Here is a 12,619-nt window from a genome sequence, read left to right as displayed (position 1 = left end):
ATAGGCATAGTGACTCTTTCCGCAACAGTATTAACACGCTGTTTAATGAAAATAGGCGTTTAATAACAAATCTTATAAATCACGATATTAACGCGGCGATAGATAAAATAACCGCCATTTACTATGAGGCGGGAAATAGGATGCTCTTAGCACCGAAAAGCTTTCAATCATTGCAGCCTCGTTGGTGGGATGAGCGTTGTGATTTTCTTAGGAGACAAAAATATGTATATAAGTATTGCAATGTAGAAATTGTACAAGTCTCGTGCATGCCTTTATATTTGCCTGTGCACATGCGCATGCGCGAGCTTCTAGATTCACGTAATAAAGCCAATAAATGACTAAATGGATAGTAGTTAAAACTAATCAACAATTTGTTTCTTTTCAGGACTTTTGTAAATTAGCATCTATGCTCCAAAAATAACGGTCTTGTTGCAACAATCGAAACCAAACAAAAAATAGTCATTTGTTTTCAGGCAACAGCAAAGAAGCATTAAGTTATTATTTACTTTAAATTGTATAAGCAAATAATTCTCAAGACTTTATAACTCTCATATGTGAATTAAGGAATTTGGATTTTGCTCCATATTTATTCATACAAGACGATCTAATCCCGTATCTTAAGAGTAACAAGTAATAATTAAGTATATTTTGTTGTTTATGTCATTAGAATGCATGGTAATGATATACGTGTTGATTTGATCTTCTTTTCCGGCTGAAAACAAACAAAAGCATATCAAATCTTGGATAGAACCTGGTGCGAGTGTCAAAATATATCCGGTGCCCACATTTCTATTCAACTACTCATAAAAGATAGAATCCGGAGCTCCGCTGAACCGACAAGCGAGGACTTTATTTCCACTTTTTATCGCAAAGAGTATATACAGAAGCAAGAAATTAAACTATACCTACATCGATACATTCTTTGAAAAGATAAACGTAATTATCAGGATGTAAATAGCTGATAGTAAGAAAATATTAAGGTTTCGTTTGCATGCTATTTGCTGTCAGAATTATGATCGCTGTTTTATTTTTATTCGTTTAGATGAATAAAAAGATATGGGGCTTTCATTTTTGTGTTTGTTTGTCGATAGTTGATGGAGTTATTCTTTAGGTATAAAATCACAAACATAATTACAGCACTTGTTGTTATTTTCACCGATTTACATTTCGGCATTCCACTTTTTAATGTAAACACGACGGATAGAATCCGCATCGGTGCCGGATAGAACCCGAAAATGAAAAATGTGGACGGAAAGAAACCGCTTTGCATCATCACCGTATATAGCTATAAGAAACATTTTGGAGCATTCCCAACAAAGGAATTATTTTTACTTTTTGATAGCATGGTAAAGCCAATTTTGTGCTATGGATCGCAGATTTGGGGATATAAATATATTGATACCATAGAGACAGTTCAAAATAAATTCTGCAAGAGACATTTGTATGTTAAAAGAACTACAAATACATGTATAACTCTGGGCGAATGTGGACGTCTTCCTCTGTGTGTTACTTATTTTGTTAACTGCATTAAATACTGGTGTAAGTTATTAACTATGTCTAATCATAGATATTCTAAACACTGCTACAAAATGTTGAAATCGTTAGATGACGCCGGGCGAAATTGTTGGGCATCCAATATTAAATCTTTGTTATTCACGTACGGTTTTTGATATATTTGGATTGCTCAAGATATAGGAAATATAGATATATTTATATATATACTTTTAGACAACGGTTAATTGATTGTTTCGTCCAAAAGTGGCATAACGACATTAGTGAGTCCTCAAGGTGTCATCATTATAAACATTACAAAACATTATTAAATACAGAAAGGTACCTACATCTGGAAATTCCATTACAATATAAGATTGCGTTTGCAAGGTTTCGCTGCTCCAACCATAAACTGAATATGGAACTTGGAAGATATATAAATACTCCACAAGATGAGAGACTTTAATTTGTATATATTGTCTGAATCAAAATTTGACAGTTATTGAATGTTAATATCATGCATTCTTTCAATGTCCTAAATTCGATATGATTCGTAGACAATATATTTTAATTGGTATTCATCTGGTAATAGTTTAAATGATTTCTATTCTTTAATGTCTACTGAAAATGATAATACAATATTGAAGCTAACAATCTATGTATACCATCTGTTGGACATGATAAATGTGTAAATCGTATGTTGCAACTACTATACTATGTTTGTTTTTTGTACATTTTCTGTATTTTGGACCGGTGGCCTTTATTTACTTGAATAAAATTAATTGAATTAAATTGAAATCAGATCCCCTCAAAGAAAAGCATTCGCAACCCTGATTTAGTCCGCTGGCCCGACTCTATATACAGTAAATTCTAAATCCACTCGCTAACTTGCATATTACCAACCAAGTAAACATACGTACAATGAACGTACTTCCGTCTATAACGGAATGTTACAAAAGTTTATGGCAAGTATTTTAAAATGAATTACTCATATTTGTTAATGAATGTTTTTGGCGATAGAAATGTTTTTCATTTAAATGTTATCTTTATTTACTGAAATGTGTTTAACCTTATGACGTACCTTAAACACACACAATAATTTACTATAAGATCTTGCATGCATGTATATTGGACTAATTCAAACAGGAATACAGAAAGTGTGCATTAACACGTATGCTGTACATAACTACTAGAAAGTCCCCCAAATACCTACCTTCCTACTACCCCCCAACCTCAACCCCTAATTGTAGAATTGATATATTTCGAAATGATAAAACATACCTTATGTAAAACAATTTAAATATAGTCTCTAGCTGTTATAATCGCACATGACCATGTTTTGTTATCTTTTGGGTAAATTACAAACGTTGCAACGCTTTAGTATTATATAGTTCTTGCTACCTGACCAAACGGTGTTTATGTTAGATAAACCCCTTCAATTTTTCGTTCATTTTTGTTCTTTTGCGGCTGTCAAAAGATGTTTTCTACTGTTAAAGCAGCATGTCATTTGCGAAAAGCATTGCATCCACTATTTTTAGTTCGGAATGTTCACGCTAGTATAACGTCACACTCACCAAACGTTCCAAGAATTACATAGGTGGTGGTTTGGGGTATATTTATACTCGCACTCGCGCAAGTCCCATTCGTTGATTGTTCCAATAAGACAGTCAATCTTATGACGATAATTATATGCTACATTGTTTTCAGTATATTATTCATTCACATTTACACAAGTTGAACGTGGGCATTCACAATTAAGATTAGTGCAAATAAGATAAAAAGCATTATTTTCAGGGATCAAACTATCTTTTGACTATGAACCAAGTGATTTGCAGGTTATGGGGTTGAGTTCCAGTCATCGAAATAAGACTTGGATGAACAAGTCGAATTCTTATACTATTGCTTGGCATCAATTTTTTAACATTAGCCCTCCTATATAAAGTTCAGAATTTGAGCAAGCCCGGAAGACATTTTACCTGTGCAGGGCTTGCAGGCTTGTGTTAATTTTGACCACTGGAGTTCGCACAAGTTTAATAAAACTGACTAGAATTATATTTATGGGACAGGAACAAAGAAAAAATCCTGCAGAAAATTGAAAACAGCTGCATTAATTACGGTTAAATAAACGTTCAATTTGTGAGAATACACGTTACATGTAATTAAATGTTCAATTTTTGAGAGTGCAGCTTTAATTAACACTTCACAACACCATGTATACTATAGGATTGACTCAACGCAGGGGGAAGTGAGGCAAATTATAGAAATGAATGGGTGTGCGATATGCTTACCGGTATATTAAAGGGTATAGTGAAAAATGGATTAAAAAGATAACAGCAGTAGTAAGGAAAAATCACGGCATTAGCAAAATCTGTAAAAATTGTTTGGTTGGTAGTGTATCCCTCAATGGGTTCTGATTACCTTCCTGCCAGGAACCAGGCATATAGGATATGAATCGGGTACATGTAGATGTCCATCAAACAAGGTGTTCTGGTATTTGGCAGAAATGACGCAGTTTAGATTAGCACCTTTTTGATAAAATTTCAATGACGGTCATTAACTTATATGTTAATGTTCTCTCCTACTATGTCTCTATTATTTGTTTACAAGCATGACAGAATTTTGGACATTTTAGCTACATATATATGTTTTCGGTTATTGTAGGTTCTGTCAGGCTGCGGTGTTTATGATGGGAGTGAGGTCCATGAATCTTCAGCGTAAGTAAAGTGTGAACATATAATATCTTTACTTATAGAGACTTTCTGTAGTATTGCAAGTTAATCAAAATGCTTGTTCATAAATATGTTGTAAATGATTCCTCTCTAAATCCATTTTTTTATCAAAGTAAAACATTTTTTCAATTACTCAACTTGCAATTAGAAACTTTCGGCAAGCTTTTTCAAGCTACATGGGTTTTTTTTTATGGGTGGGTCTGAACCATGAACATCTGGTGGCCACCAACCTGACAGAATGGCATTAAGAATAATTATACCCCCAACAAACGAAGTTTGAAGTGGGTATATTGGAGTAACCCTAATGCTGGTCCGTCCATTGCAACTTTCCTTGTCAGGTGCAAAACACGAAAACTATTGGATGGAATCTAATGAACTCATACGATAATAGAACATAATGAGAGGAAATGCAGAGTACCACAACCATAACTCTATTTTAGCTACTTACAGAATTATTGCCCTTTGTTACTTTTTCTTGTCTGGAGCATATTAAACTTGAAAACTACTAAATAGAATCAAATAAATCTTCATACAACGGTAAAGCACAATGAAAGGAAGTGCAGTGTACAAGTACCATAAATCTATCCTTAACATTGTTAATTTTCAGTTTGATTTCTAGATATTTTCACTGTTATTTCCTATCAGGGTGGTGTTCGGGGGTATTAGTCACATGCAGTGATAGCTCTAGTTTGACGTTGACACCTGTACATAACAATGATAATTTGGTGAAAATGAAAGATAAACAAGAATCACTGGAACATATTTTTCTCTAAACCATCAATAATTTACACACAATTTGTTCTTCCTTCTTTAATTGGCGCCTGCTGAGTATGACATACACATAGGGGTTATATTTTGTCAGGCGTTGTCATCCATATTATTGTCCACGCTGTCATCACACTTTCATTTTTAATCATTAAAGTTTAAACAGCTTGTTGTAGGGTCTTCTAACTTTGTATATACGTTAATCATGGTAAGAAGATAACACCTAGGCTATTGAGTTTGGGGTCAGTAGGTCACAATGACCTTGACAATAAAATAACACATCATATTCATGAAATTCTAGTTCTACTTTAAAATAAGTCTGTTGGAAACTGACCAAAAAATAACCTATTAAGCAACGAAGCATTGCAGTCAAATGTCTGCTGTTTTAATATTAGGTCTTGTTTCCTTTGTACGATTGGTACATTTTGTTGCATGCATTTGTCTGCTACACACAGTTTATCATACATACTAGACTACTGCCAACCTTGATGTGTATCATTGAAAATTTTTGTTTTAGGGTGCTGGTTCACCTTAGCCGGTCAGGAGCCGATATCTCAATGTTTGCTCCAGATATTGACCAGATGCACGCTATAGATCATACAAAAGGCGAGCCCATGGACATAAATAGGTAGCCTTAATTCTTTCTGTACTCTTTATCTTCGTAAAAAGAAATGGTACCGGTATGTAAAAATAAGAATATACATTTTGAGTAAGCCCAGCAAGACATTTTACCAATGCTCCTGCATTAAAAAATGTGCTTGTCTTTTGGTGATTTTAGGCCTGTACAAATATTTCTAAACATTCTAGATCCATGCAGCAATTTAGATATTTCAAGTCATTCTTGTATCCAATATTTCGATATCACACACATCTTAACTAAGTACCACCTTTCCATATTAAAATAAAATCTAAAATAAAGGAATGTTTCATTTGCATACATGCCTTGGTATTGAATAAAAATCATTCATATAAGCAACTCTTTTTTATTGTTTCATTGTAGAAATGTCCTTGTTGAATCTGCACGAATAGCTCGAGGAAAGATCTCATCATTGTCCAACCTGAAGGCCACAGACTATGATGCTGTCATTTTTCCGGGAGGATTTGGGGCAGCCAAAAACTTGTTAGTTCAATACCATTGGCACAGGTTTTTCAAAATCAATAAAAAAAAATAAAAATAAAAAAAAATCTTATAATTCTTATCTAAACATAACAAGACCAAAAATGTGAAAAAATATTGAAAAATATTTATTTTTTTCATAAATATTATATGCACTTTGTAATATACAGTACAAAGTGCATATCTATGAAAACAAGTGCATATTTATGAAAAACAAATATTTTTTTCACACTTTTGGCTTTGTTATTTATAGTTTGGAACTATAAGATTTGTTCTGATTCTATTTTTTTTTTTATAAGATTTGTTTTTTATTTAAAAAAAAAAAAGATTCAAGTTTGACAATCCGGTGCCATTGGTCCATTGCCTCCATAAATGTAAAGTTGTGAGCATAAAAGCTCTACTTAAATTTCTTTCATCAAAAACATACTTGTAAGAATATTGGTTATTTTTAACCAGGTTTTCACATTGTGTTCAAACTGAATAACTTTAGTTAGGGATGACATATATTGACTAAACTTGGTGTACAGGAAGAGTTTATAGATACCTTTCATGGGATTGCGTTTGGGGTCCCTAGGGTCAAGGTCAAGGTCACTGTTACTAAAATTAGAAAAACAGTTAAAACTGAATAACTTTAGTTAGGGTTGACATATCTTGACCAAACGTGGTCTGTAGGAAGAGTTAATGGATACCTTTCATGGGATTGCATTTGGGGTCCCTAGGGTCAAGGTCACTGTTACTAAAAAAAGAAAAATGGTTCAAACTGAATATCTTTAGTTAGGGTTGACATATCTTGACCAAACCAGGTATAAAGGAAGAGTTTATGGATACCTTTCATGGGATAGTGTTTGGGGTCCCTAGATTCAAGGTCAAGGTCACTGTAACTAAAAATAGAAAAATGGTTGAAACTGAATAACTTAAGTTAGGGTTGACATATCCTGACACAACTTGGTATAAAGGAAGAGTTTGTGGATACCTTTCAATGGATTGCATTTGGGGTCCCTAGAATCAAGGTCACTGTTACTCAAAATAGAAAAACAGACACAGGCTGAAGTTCTTCTGTCAATCATTAAAAACCTGGTTTCGTCTCATTGCGGCGTTTCTTGTTGGTATATTAAATTACATTTTGTGCTAATAAAAGAGCTTTATCATGATAAAGAAATTTTACATTTTTTGAATAGTTTTCTTATGTATTAATTGAAATTTCAAACTTAATTTACTTCTTCACAAATTCTTTATTGTACATAACGAATGGAAATCAATTAGTTTTTCTGATTAACAACGCAGAATGGAAGAGCAGAATAGAATTTATTACACGTAAACTATACAGTTTTTTGTGTTTCATATACATGTTAGATATATTACAATTACAATTATACAATGTGGTGTGAAATATTATATCTATATTATAATCAATCTATGTTTGAGGATGAACTGGAATAGTAAATCTATCAAACTATAATAGTAACCAATAAAATAACCAATAGTTTGCTTTTTATATACTACAGTAAAACTGCGATCACTCGAGGACGCTGAGGTCCGAGCTGAAACCCCGAGGGAACCGATGTTTCGAACGACCCGAGTTTCAATTTTCCAGTCAGTTATGAAATATCTTTCAGTTTGTTTTAAGTTTGAAGTCGTCAAACCGACTGTTTACTACGACACCGATTATGTGTTGCGGTGTGGAAATGGCTCATAATATGTTCAAAGGTTGTCGTATACTAAATGTAAAAAAAACCCCACAATTATAAATGAATAAATAGCTACATTTATTTTTTACAAAAAGCAAATTTTCTAAACAAGCAACATTTAAATATGACAGTACATATTATGGCATTAGTCAGATTTAAGTTTTGCAAAATCAAAGATTTATGATTGGAGCATCTTGTCTGTCTCGCGAAACTGTTTAAACTCATAATTATCTTCTCAAAGGACATCAACTATCATAGGTCATGCGTTAACAGTGATAAACGTTTTTTCACACCTTATCAAATTTTCTTTCAACTGTCATTGCAATTTTTACAACTTGCGAAAATTTTAACACCAAGCAATTGTTTGTTTATTTGGAAAAAGTTTGAAATTATGACCTTGCGGGAGCCATAAGGTTTTGTGCCAGATTTGGGACCGGCTATTGTGCTTGACTCCTCGACTTATTTAGGTTTCGATGCAGCATCAGTATATTTTATATGAAAATAGAAGGAAAAATGTTCGGGACCAAGCTCCGACCTCGAGGGAACGCCGGTTCTCGAACGAACGCAGTTTTACTGGAGTATATATTGGAACAAGTGATATTCATTTGATCACTTTCTAACATTAAAACAGACTAACATTGCATATATAAACATAAATGGTAACACATAGTTACAAATGTTAACAAAGCAAACTACTGCTTGAGATAAATATGTGTATCAAGGCTTATAATTATATATTCGTTAATAAAACAAAATGCACCTTAAATGCTACAGATATAATAAAATATATTTGCTTAACATAAATGTTTCAGGTGTGTTCTGTGTATTAAGTAGTTGCACAAGTTTAAACATACTAGGTCTAATTCTATAATGACCTTAAATATAAGTGGACATAAGGTCTACACTTAAATTTTAAATGAAATTCGTCGTTTGAATTACATACTTGTCAAAGACATAAGTGGCGCTCTAATCTATCATCTCTGCCAATATGAATTCTTAAATTATGCAAACATATACATATTTCTGTGATAGCAATTCTAAGATTTCTTGACACCATTTTGTCTTAACAGGATTCAAACTCAGATGCAGTTTTAAGTACTCTATGAACAGTTAAAACACCATTTTCATTAACGCTTCCATGCCATTGTTGATACACCCATTTCTTATTACGTTTTGTGCCACCTCTTTTGCGAAATTTACAATTTTTGTTTTAGAAATATTAACTTTTAAACCCCAGGTATAACGATAACTGTATAAACGGTCTAATGACATTTGTAAGTCTTCCGGGGTAGCAAGAACCAAGAATAACCATATCATTCACAAATAACAATAAAATCAAACAAATATCACTAAAGCTAAACCACAATCATTTCTATTTTGTAAATACAATTCTAAGTCTTCCACAAATAATGAAAACATAATCGGGGAAAGTATCTCCCCTTGCCTTAAGCCTACTGCAATATTAAAAAAGTCTGAATAGCTATTACTTGTGTTTTACACCGGACTTGACTGACTGATACATATTGCGTATTATATGTGTTATTTTACAATCTAAATTGGATTTATTAACAGATCAAGCTTTGCTGTTGATGGAGCCAACATGACAGTGAACACTGATGTAGAGAGGGTCATTAAAGAGTTCCATAATAATGGTAAACCTATTGGGTAGGTACTGGGTATCATTACAAAGAAAGGGATGTCACCATCATGTATGTGATCTAGAGTACTGTCAGGAGTGTGAGAATGTGACATTACATCAAGAGTGGGCATATTCAATACACCTTCTATAACTTAAATGTGTTACTCATTACTGGTAAATTCTGAAGTATTGCTTTTTTTATGGTGAAAATGATAGATAATCTACAAAAATAACATACTTTTAAGTAATTTAAAGGGAAAAGAAACATTATATTATAAACTCGCAAGTGTTTGAGGAAATATATATGGTGTAGGCTGTGCTGTATGGATAAAGTTATAGCTGGGCTGGTGTTGCAAGGGTGTGAGATGACAGCTGGGCTTGACATATAAGATGGAGGCTGATGACCATATGCTGCTACTGCGGGAGCTTAGAAACCATGGCCTGAAAGTCTAATACATTGTTGTAGGTTGTGCTGTATTGCCCCAGTACTTGCTGCACGAGTGTTGCCAGGGTGTGAGGTAACTGTTGGGCAGGACAAAGACGACGGAGGCTCATGGCCATACGCCGGCACTGCAGGAGCCATAGCGACAATGGGCACTAAACATGTCAACAAGAATGTGGATGTATCCTTACCTCCTCATGTTATTCTGTCTTCTCCCATTCCAAGTTTTTATTTTATTTTATTTCCTTTTCAAACAAATAGGTGTGGTAAATGAGTGAAACGAAACATCAATTTGGTGTGGCTTAGGCTTATTGTCGCTTTCATAAGTAAAGGTATATCTCCTGGTTACTGTAGTAGTTATAAATAAAGGATAGATATTGACATGTCTGCATTCAAATGCATTTAATTTGAATATTCCTTGCAGGAATTTTTTCTCCAGTTCTGTTGCCTTTAAAAGGCCAAGTTCCCAGCTCCAGAAAGTACATATTTAATTTCTCTTTTTGTAATCAACGAAAAATTCAAAAATACCTTTCATATCATCAATTTAATAAAAACTAAAAAACATACATATCATTCTGAATTTTATAGAATAGTTAAACCAAAACCTTATTAAGAACATGCTGTTTTTGCATAAAATCAAATAGTTAGATATGACGGCTATTAAAGATTATTTTAATGATTAAATTATTAATAAGGGAAGGGAACTTCCCCCTTCTAAAGGTACTGGCACCAGTCAGCCAAGAAAAGAACATATCCCTGCCTTGTTTAAATGTGGTAGGCTCTTTACAAGCAATAAACAATGTTTTTTTTTTGTTTTCTCCTTAACCATCCCTCAGGAAGCCTACACTGACAGCAAGAATAAGATCGTCACAACGCCAGCATTCATGTGTGAAACCAAGTTCCACGAAATATTTGACGGAGTTGGGAAAATGATCGACGGGGTTTTAAAACTCCTACGATGAAATAGGATATTTGTTTCAGTATTTAATATTTTTTATGTTTTTGTATTGTGTGGTTTATTACAGATCAGAATGGTGACTTCAGTTGAAAATATGTATGGCAGTAATTGGCCATATTGCAAAAAATATATATATATTACAAGTAGTATTTTCAATACTACAGTAGATAGTAATTGTTGATTTGTGAAATTCTATTGCAGACATGCATGTTTGTTTATAGTATAATTAAAAAAAAATGTGAAATGAGCTTTGTTGTTACCAGTTTACATGAAAATTATGTCTCCCCCCCCCCAATAAATGATGGTGAGACAAATTGTTTTTGTTTGATATATCAACAGGTCCGTCACAAATTGTGTCCGCTCCATATCTCTTGAACTGCTTAGGGATTTTGAAATAACTCTCCACAAACGTTCACCATATTGAGACGACTTGCAGATTACATGTTACAACCTGCTCGGATCAAATCTATATGCTGCACTATATACGATATTCTTTTACTCCAAACAGTTGCAAAACAACTCCTATCTCATATCCAATGTTCTTAAGAGTCCACTCTGCTACCGTATTGCTTGGTTTGATTGGAATAATTTACTAACACATGATTTCAATACCATCTTACTTTGCCTAATCTGTCGGGGGATATCAATTCAACAAATTTGCTTGTTACTACTATTATTATTATTTTTAACCAGGTTTTCAACGCGGGCGGGCTAACGGGCGGGCGTCAAACATTGGTTTCTGTTCAATAACTTTAGTTAGCATTGATAGATATTGATGAAACTTGGTGTGTAGGTAGCTTATGGGAAGAGCTAGCTTATGATTGCTTTTGAGGGGGTGGAGCTAAGGTCAAGGTCACTGTTACTAAAAATAGAAAAATGGTTTCTGCCCAATAACTTTAGTAAGCATTGATAGATATTGACGAAACTTGGTGTGTAAGTTGCTTATGTGAAGAGCTAGCTTTGGAGTGCTTTTGAGTGGGGAGGGGCTAAGGTCAAGGTCACTATTACTTAAAATAGAAAAATGGTCATGGTCACTGTTACTTAAAATAGAAAAATGGTTTCTGCCCAATAACTTTAGTTAGCATTGATAGATATTGATGAAACTTGGTGTGTAAGTTGCTTATGTGAAGAGCTAGCTTGGGATTTCTTTTGAGAGGGGAGGGGCTAAGGTCAAGGTCACTATTACTTAAAATAGAAAAATGGTTTCTGCCCAAGAACTTTAGTTAGGATTGATAGATATTGACGAAATTTTGTGTGTAGGTACTAGTAGCTTATGTGAAGAGCAAGCTTGGAATTTCTTTTGAGACCTTTGGTGGGCTCAAGGTCACTGTTACTAAAAATAGAAAAATGGTTTCTGCCCAATAAGTTTAGTAAGCATTGATAGATATTGATGAAACTTAGAGCGAAGGTAGCTTACATGTATGTGAAAAACTAGCTTGGGAGGTGGGGTCAAGGTCACTGTTCCTAAAAATAGAAAAATGTTTTTCTGCCCAACAACTTAGTTAGAATTGATGGATAGTGATGAATCTTAGTGTGAATATAGCTTATATGAAGCTGCAGATTGAACTTGCTCATACAACAAATTAATTGGCTATAATTTCTGATTGCCCATAACAAAAACCTGGTTTCGTCGCATTGCGGCGCTTCTAGTTATTATTATTAAAACGGATATGAACGTGAAAATAGAGTGCTGATGATAACTAAGTTGAAAAATAATAAGCTTTAAAAAATACTAAGAACGCTATGACAAGAGCTACTAAGAACTACTAAGAACACTTACAAGAGATGCT

General features: G+C 33.7%; 1 protein-coding gene across 1 annotated transcript; it reads left to right on the top strand.

Annotated features, from left to right (window-relative positions):
* Window positions 1–2,932: 2,932 nt before the first annotated feature.
* Window positions 2,933–11,076, top strand: LOC128211783 (putative glutamine amidotransferase-like class 1 domain-containing protein 3B, mitochondrial). The gene is made up of 7 exons (XM_052916838.1): window positions 2,933–3,088; window positions 4,153–4,205; window positions 5,503–5,613; window positions 5,986–6,105; window positions 9,363–9,455; window positions 9,896–10,052; window positions 10,708–11,076. The coding sequence occupies exons 3-7, from the start codon at window positions 5,543–5,545 to the stop codon at window positions 10,831–10,833; spliced, it is 567 nt and encodes a 188-aa protein (XP_052772798.1). The 5' UTR covers window positions 2,933–3,088; window positions 4,153–4,205; window positions 5,503–5,542; the 3' UTR covers window positions 10,834–11,076.
* Window positions 11,077–12,619: the final 1,543 nt, after the last annotated feature.

Source organism: Mya arenaria, chromosome 12 (assembly GCF_026914265.1).
Source record: "Mya arenaria isolate MELC-2E11 chromosome 12, ASM2691426v1".
NCBI lineage: Eukaryota > Metazoa > Mollusca > Bivalvia > Myida > Myidae > Mya > Mya arenaria.
This window is presented reverse-complemented; position numbering and strand designations above follow the sequence as displayed.

Bases quoted from the DNA above. Each gene is read 5' to 3' on its own strand.
- LOC128211783 (XM_052916838.1), top strand. From the start codon at position 5,543: ATGTTTGCTCCAGATATTGACCAGATGCACGCTATAGATCATACAAAA. The intron at 6,106-9,362 runs GTTAGTTCAATA...ATTTATTAACAG, and splicing joins TTTGGGGCAGCCAAAAACTT to ATCAAGCTTTGCTGTTGATG. The intron at 9,456-9,895 runs GTAGGTACTGGG...ACATTGTTGTAG, and splicing joins AATAATGGTAAACCTATTGG to GTTGTGCTGTATTGCCCCAG.